Source organism: Triturus cristatus, chromosome 4_1 (genome assembly GCF_964204655.1).
Source record: "Triturus cristatus chromosome 4_1, aTriCri1.1, whole genome shotgun sequence".
Classification (NCBI taxonomy): Eukaryota; Metazoa; Chordata; class Amphibia; order Caudata; family Salamandridae; genus Triturus; species Triturus cristatus.
In genome coordinates this window covers 439,676,397-439,700,013 of record NC_140585.1, presented here as the reverse complement: position 1 = coordinate 439,700,013, position 23,617 = coordinate 439,676,397, and the positions used below count along the sequence as shown (strand labels likewise).

General features: G+C 45.9%; 1 protein-coding gene across 2 annotated transcripts in view; it reads left to right on the top strand.

The window, feature by feature from the left end:
* The window catches only part of RMND1 (required for meiotic nuclear division 1 homolog), a 485,798-nt gene that overhangs the window by 292,594 nt on the left and 169,587 nt on the right, over positions 1–23,617 (top strand). For both annotated transcript variants that reach the window (XM_085652595.1, XM_085652596.1), the window contains exon 7: positions 5,353–5,453. In XM_085652595.1, coding sequence (XP_085508721.1) covers positions 5,353–5,453 — 101 coding nt within the window. The remainder of the gene's footprint in view (positions 1–5,352; positions 5,454–23,617) is intronic.

Sequence of the window (23,617 nt, the reverse complement as noted above, 5' to 3'; positions counted from 1 at the left end):
GGTGTGGGTCTAAAATACAATTGAAGTCCCCACCCCATAGTATGCGAGCCCCCCCCCCCCCCCCGAGTCCGCTTAGCTTATCTAGTAACTTTGCAAAAAACCTTGGGTCATCATGTTTCGGACCATATATGTTGACTAAAATAAGGTCAAGCCCCTTCCCATTGCATCTCGAGATGCAATATCTCCCGTCTAAGTCTGATTCTATCGGAACCAGTTTAAGACCCGCTTTCGAATTAACCCAGGTTATGACACTCCGGGTGTGAGATGTGAATCCTGCCACATGTGTAGTTCCCTGAAGCCCTCTGCAATGAGCATCCTGCTGTTGAGAGGCAAGTGCATTTCCTGCAATAGAGCAATATCAACAGCGTGCCTATTAAGATATGACAGGACCTTTCTCAGTTTCCTAAAGTCATTCACGCCATGGATTCCAGGTTAATACATTAAGCTTACAGGCTTTTGTCTGGGTCACATGTAACAGTGGATTGTCGATCTGCCACACATGCCTGTGCACAAGTGCTGCCCAGTCTTAATCTTTTGCCATGTAAGCTGCGTGAGCTGCAGTCAGTAAACATTGCTATGGCAGTATCACCCCTGGTAAGTCTCTGCACACCCCCAACCCCCCCACCCACGCCATATACACCCCAACCTTGCAATGGCGAGTACACCCTGACCTATCAACAAAAATCAAAGGGAAGGACCCAGAAATCCCCATGATTAACCAAAGAGAGACAAAAGTCAAAATAATATCAAACAGAAAACAAAGTCGATTTTTTTTTCTTCTTCTTCAGATTGTGGGATTCACGCGTGGGCAGATGTTGTCCAAGCCCGCTGCCTATGCTTTCGCAACTAGCCAGGCATCCCCGCCGCCCTCCCGCTAGCATATAGTGTGCATCCATCAGAAAAGACAGCAAGATCATATAATATCCGAATTCAACAGTAGTATGCAAATCTCCATGGAATCGCCCCCTTAATATATCAAAACCGTGCAATACTTCAACATAGCGTCCATAATACTGCAGGAATCGCAAACTAACCCCGCCCCCTCAACCAAAACTATCGGTTCAAGGCCCCGATAAACAATAGTTCTCACAATATCCCATGCAAACATAGAGTCTTATCTGCAATGTAGGGAATCCTTGGTATCAGTCCTGGTCGTTGAGGCTGCCGGCCGTGGCTCCCTCTAGGGTGGTCGACACCTTCCAGGAGACTTTTCTTTAGACCATTCTTTCAAAGCCTTCTGCAGAGACTTTGGATCCGTGAAGATGCGGGATCTGCCCTGTCAGTCCACCCTAAGTCGTGCCGGGTACAGCATGACATAATCGAGATTCTGATTCCGTAACTGCTTCTTCAAGGGAGCAAATTGCCTGCGTGCCTCCTGAACACGGACTGTGAAGTCCGGGTAGAGAGAGATGTTCGATCCCTCGTACTGAAGTGTTTGTTTCGCCTGGCCGCCTTCAAAGCTGCATCTCTTTCCCTATAGTTTATCAGCTTGGCGATGATAGGCCTAGGCGGAGCACCAGGCGAGGGTCTTGGGCCCAGCGAGCGATGTGCTCTCTGTACCACGAACATTGTGGAGAACATATCACGGCCCAGCAAAGTCGTCAAAAGCTGCTCTACGAATAGCTTCATATTCCCAACATTTGTGGATTCCAGCAGGCCTGTGATTCGGATATTGCTTCTGTGGGACCTTGCTTTAAGGTCCTCCACCTTGTCTTGTAGCGCAAGCAGTAGTTTGCCCATCTGTTTATGTTCTAAATCCATTTCTGTCTGCGCTTCCTCGACCTCCGTGACTTGACGCTCCGTCATCTCCAACCTCTCCTCTTGCTTGTCCATGCGCTCTGTCAGACGATCCATTCGGTAGGATAAAGAGTCTATCTTGCTATCTATAGAAGTTAAGCTTTTTTGCATTGCAGCCAAAATGATACGGATATCACCCTCCATAGGCTCAAGTAATTTGGACTGATTATTCTGGCCCTCTTCTGGTGTCAGATCGCTAAGCCTGGATTTTCTTTTTTTGAAGTGGAGCTTAGGTTGATTTTTATCCACCTTCCCCATGTTTACAGCCCAGAGCACAATCCTTTAGCCAGCAGTCCGTGAGAGATGAATGAAGCAGCTCCTCGTGAAAGCAGCGAATCAAGGAAATACACCGTTATGTCTCGTTACCCAGGGCAGCTCGCAAAACAGTTCACCACTGAGATATAGCTCTGTAGGTAACTCGCCAGAAGTAGGCCATAGGGCCTGAAACAATGAGGCACTGGGGCCAACACTCTCAGAGCGCCTGAAACCAGCACTCGGCGCCACTCGCAAGTAGAAGATGAGGGGTAGCGCAACTGCCGCACCAAAGGCTCCTCAGCAGGGCAGGAAAGGCCCCATGTCCCACGCAGGCCAGCAGCAGAGAAACAGGTGGGGCCTCTATGCTGACGCAGGCCCAAGGCAGCCACCAATCCAGGGAGCACTGACGCACCAATGTCAATCTACACCTCGCGACACCAATCAGTCCACCCGCAACCCCAGTCAAAATGGCATAATTCGGCCGACACGATCTCAAAAAGGGGCACCTGTCCACTTCGGTCGGTCTCCGCACCACAGCGCAGGCGCGCTACGACTGTCCCTCGCAATGCTTCAAGTTACACCCACTGTGGAGCTTCTTGTGGCCCAGGTCAAAAGTGGCGTAGTGAGGCCCAGCGCCGATTGCAGCAAACTGTCCCCTGCAGCTCGTGCATACCCAAATGCCAACAAGTGGAGGGCAGGCTTCCAACCATGACAATGAGCCCAGTCTTGTGGGCTCTCGTGACCCATCCGTATAAGGGGAGCAGCTGGGGCCTCTGTCTTGCAGGGAACGCCGCACACCAGGCACCATAGGCGTCACCGGGACTCTTCCGTCAATCTGTGCACCGCAGCGCCAGTGCGTAGCAGCTCTTACCCCCCCAACGCTCCGGGGTCCTCACGAGGGTCCACTGCTCTGCCAATCACTCCTGCCCCGAAGTACCCGCTGTGCGGGCTTGTAGAGGCCTCGATGAGTCAGTGTATGGCACCGCCACAGGCTACGTCACCAGTCCAGCCTCCAATCCGTGACTTCCGGCCGGAACTCTTTCCTCTGCCAAGTGTCACCTCAGGGCCCGCGCGTCCCCGACAAACAGCACAAGTGGTCAGTGGGGTGTCGGCAACCAGGGCAGCCACTTTTTAGCGCTGAGTTGCCAGGATTGATCCAGGATAAATGTCGTATCGTTATGTGGTCGGACGGAGCTCTCGGCTCACACCGCCATCTTGGGCTCAGGCAAGCTCCGCCCCCCCATATGCTGATGATACTTAGGTATACATTTGATTGGATGAGTTGCAGGACAGCTAGGATAAAATAAACTGCCTGAGTAATTTGTATAAATGGTTTCTACAAAATTACCTTTGTCTGAATTGGAGCAAAGACTGAGATCCTTGTGTCTGCTGGAGTACTTCAGAAATGCTTTGCCTTGGAATGGTCACACAATCTAGGAAGCCCACCATCCTTATTCACGTAGCAAATAAAACCTGGACATTCTATTCGATATTGACATGTCTTTTTCAGCTCAAATCAACGATGTGTTCAAGGTCATAATTATTTAATACTAAAGGCAGAACACCACTATCTGCACTTAAGGAAATATCAATGAAGTGACACGCAGGGCTCTATTAAACGTCTAAATAATGCTGCTAACATCAGTTTATTCACTGAATGCTTATCAATGACAATTGTGGCATGGCTCCTTTGCAAAATATCTGCTGTACAAGGAAAGTTTGAAATTCTGTTTAAGTGATGTTCAGTATGATTTCAACCCCACTCCTAAGTGTGCAAAGGACTTCCTACATCATAAACGTTTTGACTCCATGAATAAAAGGGTCTGTCTGGATGAAGAAACATGATACGCCAAGAACAGCTCAAGTAAGAACAATAACTTGTGCCTCAAATTAACTGGCTGGATATTCTGCAGTGTGTGGGCATCAATAGGGACTTCTAGACGGTCACAAACCTGTACCTCTGATCATCAATATAATTGGACAGAAAGGAAGGATTCACTGGCTGAGGGGTGAAAAAATGTCTAGCTGCCTGTAGTGGAAGCAACCATTCCGACATGAATTCCTATTGCAACAACTTATTCAAGGGCTAGGAAGTCTAGTTTGTGAGGTCAAGGGATAGTGGTTGCTGAGTTTGCTGTAGACATACCTCCTTGCCTGCTAGGGAACAAAAGCAGACTATGTTCAGGATTTAAATCTAACGGGTCGCCGGGTGAATTCAAAAACAGCTGCTGGGCGTGAAGGTTTCTCAATTTACTGATGTTCTGCAGGTAAATGGACTTCTATCAGTTGTGTGGGAGAGAGATGTGTTCTAGACTGCTGAGGCTTGCTGTGGAAATTTTTCAGGAGGATTAGCCTGCTGCTAAATTAAGAAGACCCTGGAACAGAGGAATCTTGTAGTCACTGAGAAGAATCTTAGTTACGTGGTCTGCAGTGAGGAACATCAAGCTGGCCGAGTAACAGGAAGCCTCCTCTGAAGATCTGTGTTTGAGTAGTTCTACGTTTTACAATTAAAAAAAAATCTAAAGCAGGTAGTGTAGTGAGACACAAACTGTCAATGCTACCTCAAGCTGCAGCTCTTTCAGAGTAGGCTCTAGTAAGTTCCAGCTTCACCAAGAACACACACAGAACTTTCTGGACCTCAAGGAGCCCTGTTCGGATGCAGCCTCCAGATCATTCTCAACATGTTTTTGCTCCATACTTTTTTCCAAGTCTGAAGGTTGAATCCTTTAAAGGGACAAGCACCCAGCTTGTATCTGATGTTTGTCCTCGCGATTTGACCGCACATTGTGCCTAGGTCTTGCTCTGTTACTGGAGATCTACTAATAAATGGTTTAATTAGTTTTATATTGCATTGATTTTGTTTATGCATCATATATTTTCTTTATTTGCATGTTTCACTTTTGTCTATCATTTAAAACCCTTATTCATTTTTCTTATTTTTTGCTATATTTTTCTTACTCCATTTTTACTTCAAGTAATTCAAGTGTGCATTGTTATTTATTTCTTAATCCTGCTACAGTTTGGTGGGTTGTTATGCACACACCATATATACTTGACTCTTCATAAAGTGAGCCAACGCTACACCATCTGAAACTTTTACCACGTAGGGTGTTTCTGCTTGTGCTGCATGGGAGCCCTCTTCCTCTCATAACCTAGCAGTCAGGTTCATTGCAATACTAGATTTCTACTTTGAGTGGCGGACATCACTTCAACTTTCACTTTAAAGTAGGCACGCACAGCTTATACGAGTAGCGTCTGCTTTCTAAGCTGTTTGTTTTGTGTCCGTTCTTTGTTTTGCAGATGAAACACGTGATGCAAATCTTGGAACGTCATGAGATACAGCCCTATGAAGTTGCCCTTGTACATTGGGAAAATGAAGAGATTAACTACAGGCTAGGAGTGTAAGAAACAACTTATACCTAAATCACGTATGAGATAAGTGCCGAAATACTAAAAAACTCTCACTCGGTCAGTTATGTTGGTTTACTTTAACTGTGCTTTACTAGTATTGTTGCCAAATCTATTGAGTAAAAACAGACATAAAAGAATTTGATAAGAATCCAATCTAAGGTTTCCTTTTCTTTTATTTGTGTCACTGCATGTTAAGTGTATGCATTTCACAGAAGTAGTCCATGTCCTCTGTAGCACACCACATTAAAATGTGCCCTGCATTGCTGCGCTTCTTGCTTTGGAAGAATCATGTTGAGTAAATCGTAATCAATGCTATGCTTTCAGCTCTTTCATTATAATATTCATTACAATTGTGCGTTGTTTGTTTACAATCTTATTTTTATTATTATGGGTACTTGTTGAGCGCTACAAATGACCCCAAAAGTGTCTCTAGGCACTGCTGCGTATCTTCAGACATGAGCTACGGATTAAGATATTTGAATAATAGACTAAAGCAAGGTTAGAACATCCATGTTTTAAGCGCTTGTTTGAATAGTCTGTGGTCAGTATTAACACGGAGATATATTAGGAGCTAGTTCCAGTATTGGGGAGCTAAGTACGAAAATGATCTGCCTCCCATTTCTAGCAGCGTGACTACGGTGGGGTTATAATAGATGTTTCCTGCAGGACCATAGACTCCTAGTGGGGGCATACCAGTTACGTTTTTTCTGCAAGTTCTGTGGTCCGTTCCCATAAAGGTATTTGTGGACTAAACAGAGAAGTTTAAATAGTGAACGCTTTTTTATTGGCAGCCAGTGTAGGCATCTTAGGATGGATATTGAAGGCGATAGAAGTGGAAGATGGCATACTGAACGTGCTGTAGTATTTTGGACCGCCTTAAGTTTTGTGACCAGTCCTTCGTTCATAGGGACCATTAACCCATTCCCATAGTCCAGGCGACTAAAAAGGGCCTGGACTAGGGATTTTCTTGACTGAAGTGATCTTCTTAGAGTACTATGGGTCTGTACAGTGCATTTACCTCTAGGAACCAAACTACCTCACTGACAACTATATGTCGCCTCTCTCCCTACTTCTTGTGTATTTGATCAGTGCGACTACTCACTTTGCTGTATTTTCCATTTTATGCATGGTTTTGAATAGAGCTGCATTGTTTTGTTGCAGTGCACCAACACTAAATTAAACTTTACTTTGATTAGAAGCATTATTGAATGAATGAATGACAGGATGTTAAGCGCACGGCTACACAGATAGTGTCTCAACGCTATACGCAGAGTAAGAAAAAGAGAGCCACGTCTTATGTTTCTTTCTCAAAAGATTATCAGCTTCAATTTGTTGCAATTCTACTGGGAGCCTATTCCAGACCTGAGGTCCTAGGAGAGAAATGGATCTGCCCCCATCTTTGGTCAGGCGGACCCTAGGAATTGCGGCTAGACGGCCTCAGATGAGCGCAGGGTTCTCTAGGTGATAAGTGGCATATCCTGGATGACAGATAAGCTGGACCGGATTGGTTTATTCCTTTCTGCATTAGGGAAGGGTCTTAGATAAGATCTTCTTGTTCACAGGAAGGCAATGCAGATTTCTCATTATTCTATTTATTAAGGTAAAACACACCCCATATTTTGTAATTTATATTTGTATTCAGTATGCCTACTTAGTTTGGGTTGTGATAATACATCGCAGGATTTCAGAATGTGCTTGTGCTATTCCTTCAGTTTCATGCATTGTTGTAACTTACTATCCCTTAACTTAACCCCAATCCATCATACTGGTATGCATTACTTTTTTAATAGACGATTGTTACATTTGCATGCTGTTTGATAAACATTGTTGCTTATTTATATAATTATATTTAAATAAAGTGTATTGCTTTTTATACAGTGAAGTATAGCACATACCCAAAAACCAGAAACAAGGTCAGTACTAACCAATCACCAACGGGTGGATTGGATCAATGTTAAGGAGCATTCTAATGCTAATCAGCCTGCATCTGGGCATTCATCCAAATTATGCAATCCAGTTGTACTTCAAACTCACCTTTAATTAAACCCGTAGCTTGTAACCTCTCTGATTCCTTGAGTCATCATCTGTCCATTTAGCCTGTCATTGCCTCTAATGCCCAGAGTCATTTGCTGACCATTTCAACTTGTCAGTCCGTATTCCTAGCCATTTCAAAATGTATTTCTTCCTATGTGGAGGCTAGGTCAGATCCACTAGTGCACAGGAACCCTAATTCTGACCAGTTCTCTTTTGCCCACCTCTGAAGATCCATTCTCAAACTGCTAAACAGTCCCCCTTGATTCCCACAGTTTCACATATATTTACTGCAATCTTTTTTTTGGTGAGGTATATGCAGTGAAGATGGTGAAAGTGTAATAATTCGAATTTAGCGTTCCGTGACACAGATGCGACGAGAGACACCGCCTTTACTCCATTCTTCAGTAAACTTAGTACCTGCATCTGCGGACCAAACCACCTGTATCCTGTGTCCTGCCTAAGGTGCTTGTTATGAGCAGCTGGTATTTCGCTGTTCATGCCCTCCTTCCTGGGCATACCGTTGCCATCTATAAAAGCCCCATTATGAATTTGACCATGATGAATTTAACTTCAAAAGTAAGGATACACACAATGTTAAAAGAACAATCCAGAGAAACAGAATCACGCTATCGCTTACTAAAAATTGTTTAAAATGACCAACTTTAAATTTTTTCTGGAAAATGCTGTGTACATTCAAGAATAAATTAAAATAAAATACAATAGATTGTCCTCAGAGACTTGTTAGCCTTAAATGAGGAGCCACTGCCCAAACAGTGGAAGATGACCTCCGATCATGCGTCGGGTCGTAGTAGGTAATGTGAGCCTTAGTAGCGGTGACACATTTATCATAAAAGGCTTGATGAGTTAGACAGAGGGATGTAAAAAGAGCTTAATTACACTTGCGACCAGTGGAATGTCTCCTTTGTCCTAGAGATATGGTCAAAGGTATGCGTCACAGCTGCAAATCAGACAGCGGACTTTTTAATAAGTTGCCATCTGTGTAAAATTTTACTGAAAGTGTAAGGGAGCAGGCATTTGCGAGTCTAGCATGGGAAAGTTGGGCAATGTTATTACCTTTGCTCAATGATTAACCTAAGAGTCTTGCTCAAAAGTATCAGCTGCAACAAGCAGGAGAATACCACCAAATTTACCTGTGCCTCGAGAGAGTGTAGTTTGTCTAGTTTACAATTACATGTGTTTTTTCTTGACTGCATTCACCAGCATGGAGGAGCACATAGGTTAAGAGGCCTTAAGGTAGCATTCCAGAAAGCTGGATCCAAAAATAAGAATAAAGACCAACATTGAGTTTTTGCATTCTCAACATGTGTTTTTTAATGCATTCTTTCTATTCGGTTTTAAAACTTGTCAGAGAAAAAATGAATAACATGACATCCAAATCAAGCATATGACGCATCAATTTTACGACGATCCTGAGATGCATGTCATAACAAATGTGTTGTACTGGTGACATACCATTGGGGGTATGCGACAGGCTGGAGCAACCCAGGCCTAGGTAAAATTCCACAACTTTTTTTAGTTGCCCTGTTTTGAATTTTATTTATATCAATTTGGAAATCTGTTGGTAAAAACTTTATATATCAAGTTTTGCACAGACCTGCACCCCGTGACTGGCTTTACCAAGGCTTTGGGTCTGTGAGATTTGTCAATAAAGACTGTTTTTACTGATTGGTCTTAGTGGAATCTGAGTCCCAGTTAATATTCTCTTGTTCTTTTATGCATCAGCAAGGGGTAAATGGCGGCCAAACATTTTGGTAAATCCTAGTGAGTATAGCCAATAGATTATGCTTAGATGATTTAAATCTGAATTCTCTATCCTGTTCACCTGTGCCATATTGCGCTTTTTAATTACATCTTTGAGGATTCTCTGCATTGCGACTGTGTAATTTTAATTAATAAGGAAGCGTTGTACGAGATGGCACCCCCGGAAATGTTCCGTTACCTGAAGGTTAAGCACGCGCTGGAAGCAGTCATTCCGTCTGACACTGTTCTTCCGGAGGCCTCCCCACTGGAGGACAGGGTCCTCACAGAATACATGGATAAAAAAGCCATATCCCAAACGTACCGCAAAATCGTTAATAATTAACCGGACCTTACACGAACACTATGGGAAAAATGGCAAGCCAATGTGGGCGACCTGGACGACACTGACTGGTAGGAAGCGCTTGTGTCCCCAAGAGAAGTAGTGGTATCCTCACGAATGCTCCTGATACAATTGAAAGTGCTTCATAAGACTTACTTCACAAGAGTGACATTATACAAGATAGGAAAGGCCAACAACCAACTCTGTCTGCGACAATGCGGCGACATTGGTACCTTCTACCAGACACTATGGGACTGCCCGGCAATTAAACCATACTGGGCATCAGTTATGAGCACAATCACCCAGGTTAGTGGAGCTCCCGTACCACCGGACCCTAAACTTTGCCTCCTAAATATCTGGGAGGCAACAGACCTGAACCACATGGCCCAAGCCTGGGCTACCCTAGGTATGGTAACGGCAAAACGAAACATTGAAATACTTTGGGGAGCACAAACTGCCCCAACACTGGGGGAATGGTGCAACGATAGGGACATGACCATGGCGGCTGAAATGGCCACATATATTCACAGGGGGTGCCCCAAAAAATGGCAGCGGATTTGGGGAAAATGGAATACATTCAGGGGAGGCATTTGTACCCCAACAGTTATAGAATCACTATCCAACGAGGATGACTGAACTGGCATACTATGCATTCACTAACGGACCTATGCTATATACACGATGCACTGTTAATCTACGGTTAAACATGATGTATACTGAAAAACAAACTGTCATGGTATTGTGTCATGTTGCTAATGTTCCTAACGCAAGTCTTATATTAAATAAAACGTTTTTAAAAAAAATAAAGAATCGTTGAATAGGCTTTTTACAAGTATCTCACATTTTTTGGGTGTGACTAATTTATATAATTTCTTTAATTTATGTATGCATTTTTTTATCCAAAATTACCAATAAACTGCTGCTATATGTGAATACTAAAATGCAGAACGGGTCGAATAGAATCTGATGTACATTATATACCCATGTTAACGAAATTGTTGCTCTGCTTGTAGTTGAGGATTTTGGCAATCATCAGAAGGCATGTTTACTTGAAGAAGGTCTCTGAGCAAAAGCACTCTTCAATGATATAAAGCAGGAGGCAAGTCTATTTTCTGATGAAAAGGTAGCTATCCAATGTTCAAGATATTTCTCAGGTTGGACATCCTTTGCCACCTCAGGAAATCCCACCAAGTGATGAGTGTTGCTAATTTCTTGAGCTGCAGCATCCTCTGCCCACTCTTCGAGCACTATTTGATACCAACAAGATGCGCAGGACCAACAAGTTTAACTCCTTTACTTACTCTTCTGGTTCAGAGAGTCTTCCTACAGCCTCAGTGATTAGGGTCTGTAGAAAGGAGGAGTCAAAACTTCAATGTTCATTTCCAGGGCTGTGCAAGTGGTTTGAATAGCATGCAGGATCACTGCTTTTAGAGGACGAGTATGTGGATTTTGTCCCTTTTGAGGTGGTTAGCACTGGATCTTGCCCCCATGAAGTTTTTCTGTCTTTCCCTGTTTGATAATGAGAGCAGCTTTGTCTTTTTAACATTGTGCTAGTTGGGCGCTTTTCTCATCTGCCGTAGTATTGTGTTGTGAAGCGTCGCAGGAAAGAAGACAAACAGCCAAGAGTAAAGAAGAGGTTCTTTACTAGAAAGCACAACCTGGCATCCGACCACCTCAGCAACCCAGCTGCAACAGGCAATCGTGGAGTGCCTTCAGCCTTACAATCTAGGAACACAGTGAGCATGAAAACTCCAACCTAGGTAAGAAGAAGGCAAAGGAGAGAAACAGTGACCGGAAGAAAGACAGAGGTAAGTTACATCACAACACATCCTCCCCCTTGGGACAGCAGAGAGAAACAAGCAGGAAAGAGAACGGAAGAGAGGAGAAAAACAGAAAAACCAGGTAAGAATAGAGATCAAGATCATACATAATCTTGAAGATACACTGGTGGTCTGCAAAGGACTCAACAGGAGAAGGAGAAGACCCTACAGGACCCTCACCATCTCCTTGGGGAAAAGGTAACAAACAAGGAGAACATAGCTCATTCCCAATAAGTCTATCAGGGATGAACATCGCACTCGAGCAACCTCCATCGTCCGTGGAAAACTTTGGAGATGATCCCCCTTTCTGGTATAAAGCCACTCTGCGCCGGTTCCAACTTTCACCTCCTTCAATTACAACAAAATACTTCCCCACATTGATAACGCGACAAGGGCCCTTGAACTTGGTAAGACCACCTTTTATCCTACCAGATTTCAATTTGACCCAGTAACCCACAGAACTTTTTGAAGGGATGACATCGAAAGTGTGCTCTCCTCCAGATGATACCCAATCTTTAAGCTGGGCAGGTACTAGACGAGAGCTTGGAAGACGCCCTCTCATAACCAAAAATGGGGACTTTGAGGTGACGCAGCGAGTAGTACAATAAGCCCAGAGCATATACTGAATAAGGCGCTTAGGAGTAAGCACATTCACCCGAACAAGTTGGATGGTGCCTTTGATTAATCTGTTGGCCCTTTCCACAATTCCATTACCCATCGGATTGTAGAGGGAAGTGCATGAATGCTTAACACCACACTTCTCAAGGAAACAACGCATCTCCCCTGAAGTGAGTTGGGTACCATTGTCAATTAATAAAACATGTGGGACCCCCTCACACAAAAACTAAATTTCCAACACACCAATAGCAGAGCTTGTGGTAACGTCTTTAAAGAACTCAAGATGCAACCACCTTGAGTGTATATCCACTATCACAGCTGCAAACCGCATGTCAAGGGGAAGCTCAGATATAGGAACAATAAAATCAAGGCAGATAGTGTGCCACGGTTTGCCAGGATCAGTAATCTGTCCCATGAGATTCTGAGAGCCAACCTTCAGTCTCTTTTCGCTCTCTTTACACAGACTACAATTAATTACCCAATTCTTGATTTAATCATCCATGCCAGGCCACCAGAATTCTTGTTTAATTCTTCTGATGGCCCCAAGTGTCCTTGCAAGTTTAAAGATGTGCGGCCTGAGGCCAGACGGGGGCACAAATCGCTCATCTCTCATAACAATATCCTGGCCACCCAAAGACAACTCATCCAAAAGTTTCCTATATGACATCTTGCAAAATAGAGTCGCTGCTCATGGCCTCCGCCCACTGTATTTTTTAAAAGGTCCCCAAACTACATTCGTAAACATAGTATACAAAGGCAACCGCTTCATCCTTTTCCAGCTTGTTGACAACATCTTTGTCAACGACTTCCCAATCAAGTGACATGCGCGATAAGCAATCGGCTTGTAAATTTTTCCAACCCTGGATAAATTCAACATCGTAGAGATACTCCTGTAACCTTGCAGCAAACCGAGCAAGGCGCGCTGACCCTTTCTCTGCACACCCTGCAGACAAGATTTTCATCAGGGGCTTATGATCAGTCCTTAACACAAATCTCGATCCCCACAAGTACACTCTGAAATACTCCACTCCCCAGGCTGCAGCAAGAGCTTCGCGCTCTATGACAGAGTAATTCCTTTCAGCCTGGGTGAGAGTTCTATAGGCAAATGCAATTGTTCTTTCAGTGCCTTTCTGGTGTTGGAATAAGACTACACCAATGTCAGTAAGACTGGCATCAACCGTAAGATAAGGCTTGCAGGAAGCACTGAAAGGAGAAAGTATGCCAGCATTACAAATTTGAAACTTGATATTTGAGAAAGTATCTGATTGTTCCTTACCCCACTCAAATTTACAACCTTTGCGTAAGAATTTCCTCAAGGGCTCGGACATGCCAGCAAATCTCCGAACAAATTTTGAATAATATTCGACAAGACCCAGGAACGACCTTAGCTGCCCCTTGTCCCTAGGAGCTGGAGCATTTTTAATGGCCTCCAAAAGGTTCTTTTTAGGAGAGATCCCCCCGCTAGAGATCGAGTAACCCAAGTAGTCAACCTGATCTGTGAGATACTGACATTTTTCTTTGTTAACCGTAAGACCTTGCTGCTCCAGTTTCCACAACACTTGTCTGAGGGTGGCATTATGTTGCTCAATGATCTTTCCTGACACCAGTATGCCGTCCTGAAAGTACACCCCACAAGCCAAGCCCTTAAGCATATTGGACATCATCCTTTGGAAGACACTCGCAGCCAAGGCTAGCCCAAAGAGCATATGAGTGAAGTGAAAAATGCCTTCCGTGGTTATAAATGCTGTGAGGGACTTGGAGTCTGGGTGTAGTTTGATCTGGTGGTAAGCACTTCTCAAGGCAATCTTGGAGAAGTACTTACCACCACCCACAGACTGCAATAATTCATTAATGTTAGGAAGAGGGAAAGTGTCTGTGACTGTATCACGATTCAGTGACCTTAGATCAATGCATCAGCGGAGGTGACCATCTGACTTGAGGGTCAAAACTACCGGAGAAATCCAAGAGGAAGCCTCCACAGGCTCAATGACTCCAGATTTTAACAAATCATTCAACAGATCTTTGAGACTCTGCCTCACAGACAGAGGGACTTTCCTAAGCTGATGTTGTACGGGACACGCATTAGGTTTGAGGATGATTTTGTGCTGTACCCTTTGACGCAACCAAGTCTATCTTCAAACACTCTATGGGCATCCTGAAGTATATGCTGAACTTGAATGTCATCTTGCACCACCATAATTTGATTGGGGGACCTCGGATTGATGTCAATGTGAAGATCATATTGGTGTATCCATCCGAGGTTTGGGGGGCCCTCTTTGGCAACATAAATCTTTCCATGAGTAGGGCGTGTGTCAAAAGTAATTTGACCAGACATGTAACCCAGAATATCAATGGACTGGCCCTGATAGCCGACGATTGATATATTTGTCAAACAAGGAAACCCCCACCCAGGTGGTTTGAAAGAGAGACACCGGAATAATCGTGAACATGGAACCAGAGTCCACCATCAACGTAACGTCTTTACCGCAGATGTTAAATACAGCAGTGGGTCTGCTAACCTAGGAGAATCTTGCGTGACTCCAACCACTACCTCATTGCACATTTCTCCCCCTACCAATACCTTATTCGTGGTTTGTTTGTAATCATTACATTGTTGTACCTCATTTACCTTGGATTTAGACTTATCAGAGGATTCAGATTGCCTGCACATTTGGGCATAGTGCCCATTCTGACCACACTGGCGGCAAATCTGATCAAGAGTAAAGCATCTTTTAGAGTCGGCCAAATGGTATTGACTGCCACAAAATAAACCTTCTCTGTTCTTGAGTTTGGGTATAGCATCAAAAACACTTGGAGACTTACATTTTTTTAGAAACAGCATTAACGTCAACATCCTCATCTTTGTTATCCACTTCACCTACTTCTTGTGAAGTTTTGTCCCTCTTACTCAACTCTCTAATACACTTCTGGGATTCTTCAATGACCTTGGCCATATCCACTGCATCCTTCAATGAGGGGTCTTTGGCAGCCCATAGCCTTTCCTGTATTTTCCTTTCGCGGCACTGTACAATTAACTGATCACGAATCAGTTCTTCCATCATAGTCCCAAAGCGACACTTAACTGACAGTTCTCGTAGCCTAGCAACAAATTCGTCAATGCTTTCTCCTTCAAGTTGAGACTGAGTATAAAACTTGTATCTGACTAAGACCAAATTCACCTTTTTGGATAATGGTGTTTCAAGTCTCTTAATGGCTTTCTTATGTACATCGTCCATAGGTTGACCATTGGGTCCCAAGGCCACCGGTAAGTATTTAAAGACACGTTGACCCTCACTGCCCAATGCACTCAGTAACAAGGCTTTCTTCCTAGCTGGGGAATCATTATTACCATCTAATGCCGTAATGTAATTGTCAAGCATTTCAATACAATCCACCCAAATGATTGGTGGAGGACCTGGCTGTGACAAAAATATTGGAGGGAAAATGACATTGGATGCATCAGAAGACATTGCAATAAATCAGAGAACAGTGGCCTGTGGAATAAAAGTTAGTAATAAGTTATCACAAAATACACTTCAATAAAACTGCAAAAAGTTCAAGCAGGGTGTGCAGATCACCGTACGTAACTGCAGTAGAAGTGAAGTAGAAGATGGCAAAACAACACGCAGAAGGAGATACAAATGAAGAAGTCTGCAATAAATACTAGACTGGGACGTGATAAGTTCTCAATGAATGCGAGGCAAAAAGAGAGACATCCCACGAAAAAAAGAAAGCAGCAGGCAGTAGGAGCAAGTCAATGAAATAAAGCAGCAAGGCAAAAGTAAACTATAAATACCATCAGATGTAGCAAAGGGAGTCCGGAAGAACAGTAGAGTGCGCGTTGTCAGGGAAGTCGAGAGAAAGATACATGACTTCCTAAAATGGCAGCACGTTACGCATGCTACGCCACGCTGCTTACGTTGCGCACAGTACGTGTGAAGGAACGCGCTTAGTGCTTTTCAATGACGTGAAGACGGTTATGGTGATGACGTTCCCGTCGTGACGTAGAGAGCTGCTGGAGGCACGAGAGGAGAACGCGAGCTTCCAACGGTTGCGCTAATACCAAAGTTGCCAAAAAATGCCTCAAATATCGCCAGAGTACCTTCAAAAGTTGGATAGCAGCGTTTTGAGAACAGGAGCAAACAGCATGCAGCCTCCAAGACGAGCAGAACAGGAAAAAGGAGCCAATGCTGCCAGTGGATCACCAGGTTGTGCTGGAACAGCTTCAAGCGCTTCAAGATCGTTGGCAAAAATGTTGTGAAGTGTCGCAGGAAAGAAGACAAACAGCCAAGAGTAAAGAAGAGTTTTTTACTAGAAAGCACAACCTGGCAACCGACCACCTCAACGACCCAGCTGCAACTGGCAATCGTGGAGTGCCTTCAGCCTTACATTCTAGGAACACAGTGAGCATGAAAACTCCAACCCAGGTAAGAAGCAGGCAAAGAAGAGTGACCGGAAGAAAGGCCGGGGTAAGTTACATCACAACACATTGCTCCTCAGGTGAGTGCTGTATGCAGAGGGGGATGAAGGTGCAATCACCAGAAGCAGACTCCACCATTACATAACAAATCCCAACAATAAGCATTCTAGACTGCCACTTTGTTTAATGATTTTGAATTCTGTCAGGATAAAAGGTGAGGATTATACTTTCCTTCTTCACTTTAATTCTCAAATTGATATCACAGCAGCCATTAAAGCATCAAAACCACTTTTCCTATGACCACCAGGGAAACAAAGCAAAGTCCTTGCGTCCTTCTTCAGTGTCCACAGCTGAGTCCCAGCATAGTCCTCTGTCGCTGTTCATTATCCCTCTTTCTTCGCTGTTCAGCAGCCAGTTAAGTCGTGTCTATCTTCTTTCTCAAATTGGGCATTACTTGTGACTTTTTTAACTTAGTCTAATTTTTGCCAAGTAGTGACTTGCAGCGCTAACACACGCTTGCTTTTCAGATTCCCTGCATCAGTCGCGGAAAAACCTCAGCGCTCCTTTTGCGACTCATTTCTCCTGTGGACTGCAGTAGGGTCCTGAGACCCCTAGAAGGCACGGTCCTCAGTGCGACGCTCTGGCTCCACCACGCGCATCTCCCTCCTATTGGAAGTGCAGCACACGCCGTAGGAGCCTGGTTGCGATCGAGCCTTGTCCTGCTGCCCAGTGTGACGCCCAGCCCAGACCTGGGTCTGTATTTGCCCCTTTACACTTCTGAACGTCCCTCTGGGGTCTGTACTGTGCTTCTTGACGCCCTGTAGGGTCTGTATTATGGTGAGCCTTTTCGGGGCTTTCAGTGGGGACACTGTTCCAGGCAGCATAATTTAACCCTCTGTATCTAAGGGTGTTTGTTTCCTCTGGGCTACCAGCCCTCAAATCATGCGCCTTTGGCCACCCACATAGTCTAGACCCCCTCCCAGCATTAACTTTATACATGTTCATGTGTGCTATATTAGGGCCCACCTCAGCCCCCATACATTTAGGCCTACGGCCCAGCATATTGAGTTACATTACCCCATTTTACATGGTGAGCTGCACCCTGCTCACTTGGCATTACTGCCGTCCCCACAAGCCACATATGATGAAGACGACTTCTTGTTGTTCCCCCCGTGGGACAAGGACGTCTGTGAGGCCATAGATACCTAGATATATAGGGCAGGCAATTCTCCGAACAAATATCTAGGGAGTGCGCAAAACTTGCCCAGAGTCAGGCAGCGGTGCCAGCTATGCTGTGTCTTTAGACGCTACGTCTCTGAAAATGGCAGGGCATCTCCATCACCGACCAATACCTTGACAGGATCTTTGAGCGCTAGGGCAGACAAGATCACCTTTTGCCTAGCGGATCAGGAATGGCGGTTATACTCAGAAGTGGCACATGGTTTCTTCCAGCAATAGAGAGATCCCTGTTCGATCTATTCGCCACTGCAGAGAATCCTCAGTGAGAAAAGTTTTGAGTGTTGGATTTCCCCAGGCTGTCTTAACAAGGAGATGCCATTTGCCTGCACTAGGGCACAGAAATTCTGTACACCTTTCTGCCCATCCCTTTTCAGCCCAGAATACTGAAAAATCACCAAAGACTGGGCCCAAGTCACCCTAGTAAACCCTGGACTAGGACGGGGCAAAGAGAGTGTTACCCGGGACTACAAGGCTTGGTCTTGCACCTGAGCGTGCACAACTTAAACCTTCAGTCATGGGGATTTAGCAGCTATAGTTGATGGCTTTCGATCTTCCTCCCGAAGGGGTTGGTGTTATTCTAGACACGAGGGGTCAATCTAACAAACTGTATATGCTGGACGCTAGAAGAGTTTTGTTGCTTGGCGTTTCTCCTAGCATGTTCAACACTTGCAAGTAAGTTAATCTGACATTCTTTTGCTTTGTCTTTCATTGGCTCAACAAGGCCTTGCTGTGACCACAGTAAAAGACTATTTATCAGTTCTATAGGCCTTTCTTCATTTACCAGATCAACTTTCCCTCTTCAAACCACCTGTTGTGATGTACCTTTTGACCCACATGTTGCTGCCAACACCAATTTCTGATGCCAAAGTGGTCCCTTAATTTAGTCCACATGATCTCAAGCAGTTGCCCATGTCATCTGTGAAGCATCAATACTGTTTTCCTTATCGCCAAAACATCCACAAGTGAGTGACTTAACTGCAGGCATTGTTTATGGTACCTTGGTACACTTTGTTCACCCTAGACAAACTGGTCCTCCCGAAAAAAGCAACATTGCTGCCCAAGGTAGTCTTGCCCTTTCTTATAGAGCAATCCATCACCATGCTGGCTTTTTGAGTTTTTCTTTTTTTTGCTAATATCATGCTCCATGAGCCACAGTATACAATTATTGATCAAAAGTAATGTTGATATGTATAAGCAAAAATTACAGTTACTTAATTCAACAGTGTAACCAAAAACAAACCAAACACACAACCAGCTGCAATCGAGGCAGAATGGAATTATAACTTTGCAAGATAGTCCCGTCCCTGGATATTGTCTCGGCCTATCTACGCAATCAGTAATTTGGCGACAGTATATATAAAAACAGCTTTATGAGTGAGGTAGCTCCTCCATATCCAGGAAGGTGGGTGAGGGAGTCAAAGGAGTCAGTACAATTCCTTTTTAGTCTGCCCAACGCTGCTATATACGTGCGTGTTTCTGAGGGCAGCCCCGGGTCTTGAAGACAGGTTCTTCCAATTCCATGCAAGTATCCAGACCCATTTCCAAACCCCTAATAGTGGTACAGAGTATGTTTTCCTGGAGCGTGCAATGTCTCACTTGACCTGGGTTAACCCTAAGAACAACAAGTGGCGCTTATATCTATTGACCCCAATATCTTCTGCAATATGAAGTAGGGCTAGTCATGGTGTATTGCCTATGGTCCATCCCGATAACTCAGATAAGCCTCTATGAACTCCCTTCCAGAATTTGTCCAGAACTGTGCCGGACCACACCGTATGTAGAAAGGTGGCCTCTTCCGCTCCACAGCGTAAACATGTAGGGGACGCAATGTGCCCGGCTCTATAAAGCGGTACCCGTGTAAAATATATTCTATGCAAATATTTTAGCTGCATCTGCTGCAATCGCGATGAGATGGCAGCTCCTCGAGGGGACTCCAGAGCCTCCCTCCAGTAATCATTATCGATCGGGCTGATATCAGCCTGCCAGGACTCTTGAAGGGACTCTAGTGAAGATCCACTGTGGGTAACTAGGGTTTGATATATTTGAGAGATTTTGTGATCTTGTAGGTCACCCATAAGAAGTTTTCCCTCCAGTGGACTGTGAATTTGGGGAGGTCTGTGAGATTTCTGAGATAGGGAAGAATTTGGGGAGGTCTGTGAGATTTCTGAGATAGGGAAGAAGTGCATGACGGAACTGTAATTATTTATAAAATTGGGTGCATGGCATAGAATATTACCTCTGTCTTTCTGAGAAGGATTAAAGAGTAGGGCCCTGTAGGACGTATCCCAATGTAGAAATATCAAATCCGTCCCATCCTTGAAAGCCCTGCAAGCCTTGTAATTGTAGAAGAAGGCAGTTGCACCATAGTGGGGTCCTGCTTGTGAGCCTATTTAGTCAGCCGATACGTCGAAGAGACTGTCGCCATGCTGCAAGAACCACCCTTGTGGCCCAAGGGAGGGCCTGGGTATTGGCACATCCATATAGGAATGTATGTACCGATGGGTCTCCCAAAAGCCATCTCTCGACACTATATGCAGGTTCTTCTCTTGGGCAGTACCACTAGTCATTGAGCACCTGTAACTGGGCGGCCACATAGTATGACTGTATATCGGCCGTTGCAATACTAACACAGTAGGAGGAAAGAAACCTTGTATGGAGCGCCAGCCTGACCCCCCCACCCCCTCCCTCCCCCCACCCCCAGAGAAACCCATTTAACATGGAATTTTTCTGTCTGAACCACGTTTGTTTCCTGTAATTATTTTTATTGACTGCAAAAAGGCACATTAACATACAGAGCTCTGCGCCTACAACCCGGGGGCCGGCTACAGTGTTGCAAATGTTAACCCAACAGCACCGGTTTTCCCACATCCCGGAGGCCGGGCATCACCGTGTGCAGCTGGCACAGCTCCTGCAGTATTCCAATTCGCTTTCCCTTGAAATCCTTGTCTTCGGAGCGACCCCCTGACAGTTTGCAAGGCCTGAGCGTATTTTACCCGTATCTTGGTGTTCTCTGTTCCGTACCTTTGGCAATAAACTCTAAACCCCCTATCCCCGCCCTGGGATCCCACCAGGCCCCCCCAGCCCACCCACCTAGTCTAAACAGTTGAGGTCACCTGTCAGTCACCACCGTTTCAGGAGTTTGCACTCATTGCCCACCCACTTCCCGACACCTTGAAGCGTCCCTGAAGATCTTCATCGCCTCTAATCTGGTCCCTCCAGTGCGGATTTTATGCCTCCGCCCCACTAGCACCCTCCCCAGGAGCCTCTCTCTCAACTGCCTCCGTGCCCGAACACCCCGGGGCGCTTTCCGCTTCATTATCCCCCCTGCCAATATATGCTGCGTACAATCCCCAAAAGTTTTTGGGCCGACTGCGCGGCGGCAGCAGCTCACTGAACCTCTCTGTCTGAGTACAACAGTAGAGTACATCACGTTTCCACTGCACCACTGTGGGTAATGGGCCCCGCATCCAGCACATTGCGACTCGCCCTTTTGCAACAAGCATCCCCATATCTACCAAACGTCGCGCCGCCCTTGGTACTACCCTGGAGTGTCCCAACAGGGCCACAGCCGGATCTGGAGCCAACTCCACCTCTGCCACTTCCGCTATCTGCCGATAGACCGCCTCCCAGTAGCTGCGTATACCCGGGCAGTGCCACGCCAGGTGCATAAAGTCTGCCATTGGGTGCTTGCATCTTTCACACGCCGACTCTTCTCGCAGGCCATATCGATGCAGCTGCTCCGGAGTATAATAAATCCTGTTTAGATATTTGAAATGGACCAGCCGGTGTCTGCCATGCAGGGAGATGTGTCGTATCCCCGTGCAGCAGTATGCCCACATGGCGTCGTCAATTGTAATTTCAAGATCTCTCTGCCATGCCAGTCGGGCCTTAGTAAACTCCTGCGACCTTTGCGACTGCGCCGTGCGATATAATGTAGAGATCAACTTATGGGGATTTGTGTTCCTAATAATAAAGGACCACTCCGGAACCTCCGCTGGTTCCGCCATGTCATCCCCCAGCAACTGTCTCCAAGCATGTCTGACTCTATGGTATTGGAAATGTTGCAACTGCGTGCCACCCCCTTCCGATGCTGCCACTTCCTCCCATGTCTTGACTACGCCATTCACGAACATGTCTCCCATGGTGTGCACACCCAACGCTCTAAGTGACCGCACCACCCCCTCTTCTGTGCAGGGGGACAGCCAAACCGCCCAGTCAAGTGGCATTGCCGGTGAATAAAGCTGCGCCCCCGACGTGCGCTGTAATATATTGCTCCAAGCATGTCGGGTTGAATTCAAAGAGTCTAAGAACCCCGTTCGGCGGTCCGGTGGCTCAAAAATGACAGCAGGGAGCGGGAGCGGTGCTGCGAACAAAGTCTCCAATTTGAGGTACGGTACGTCCCCGTCCCCATGCATCCAACTGTGCGCTTTAGCACCCTGCGCCACCCTGTAATACAGTTCCAGATCCGGCGCTCCCAGGCCGCCCAGATGGTAGGGCAACGTCAGGACCCGCCAGCTGATTCGTGCCTGCTTGCCCGCCCACGCCAACCTCAGCAAGTACGCCTTCAGCCTCGCGAAGAAGGCGCGCGATAGCACCATGGGGATGTTTGCAAACAAGAACAGAAACCTAGGGAGCACCACCATCTTCATGATGGATATGCGTCCCAGCAGTGAGAGAGGCAGCTTGATCCAAGTCTCCACGTCATCTTCGAGTTTACTGACAGCCCTGCCATAATTCTCAGACAGAACTACCTCCGAGTCCATATGAAGCTGGATCCCCAGGTAACGGACTGCGTCGTCCGACCACTGCAGCGGATATTCCATGTCAAATGGGGCTGTGACCGGCGTCAACGGGAACACTATAGACTTGGTCCAGTTCACCTTCAGACCTGAGAGTGCTCCATATTGAACCACCTCCCACAGCACAGGGGCCAGGTTATTTTCTGGGTCCCTGACGTATAGCAAAGTATCATCCGCGTATGTGGAGACCACTATCTTATAAGTTGGAAAATTAATTCCCCTTAGACTATGATATTCGCGCAGAGCACACGCCAATGGCTCCGCCACCAGTGCATACAAGATAGGCGACAGGGGGCAGCCCTGTCTCGTCCCTCTCGAAATAGGCATCGCATCCGTAACTCGGTCTCCCAGCCGTAATCTCGCAGTGGGGCCGCTATACAGCACCCCGATCAGTTGCAAAAAGACCAGGCCCAGCCCCATTCTTGTCAGGACCTGCTGCATGAATGGCCACTCTACCGAGTCAAAAGCTTTTTCCATATCAAGAAAGACAGCTAATGCACGCGTATCTGGGCGCTCATGTTGCATGACCCCAAACACCCTCCTCAGATTGTACGTGAGGTTCCTGCCGGGGACGAACCCCGCCTGTTCAGGGGCTACAAGTTCCGGGGTGAGCAGGGTCAGGCGAGTGGCCAAAACCTTTGCGTATAATTTAGTATCAACGTTCAGCAGCGATAACGGCTTGTAAGAACTGCAGTCCTCCGGCGGCTTACCCGGTTTTGGAATCGCAACCAGGAGAGCATCCCGCATGGATGGCGGCATGTGCCCTTTAACGCACATGTCATCGAACAATGTCGATATGTGTGGGAGGAGCTGATCAATAAAGGCTCGGTAGAATGCAACAGTGAAGCCATCCGCTCCAGGGGCGCTATGCGCTTTCATGCTTGCTAGTGCCTCTAGAATTTCATCCCTTTCAGCAGGGCCAGAAATTCCCTGTGCTCGTTCGTAAGAAACGGCAGCTTAATATAGTCCAGGTAGTCCCCTACGCTATCCTCCATACCAGTCTGTTGAGAAGCATACAGCTTAGTGTAGTACGACTGAAAGCGCGCAACTATGTCTTCCTCTTCCGTTAAGAGCAAACCTTCCTCCGATCTGACCTGGGTGATGACGGATCTACGTCTACGGG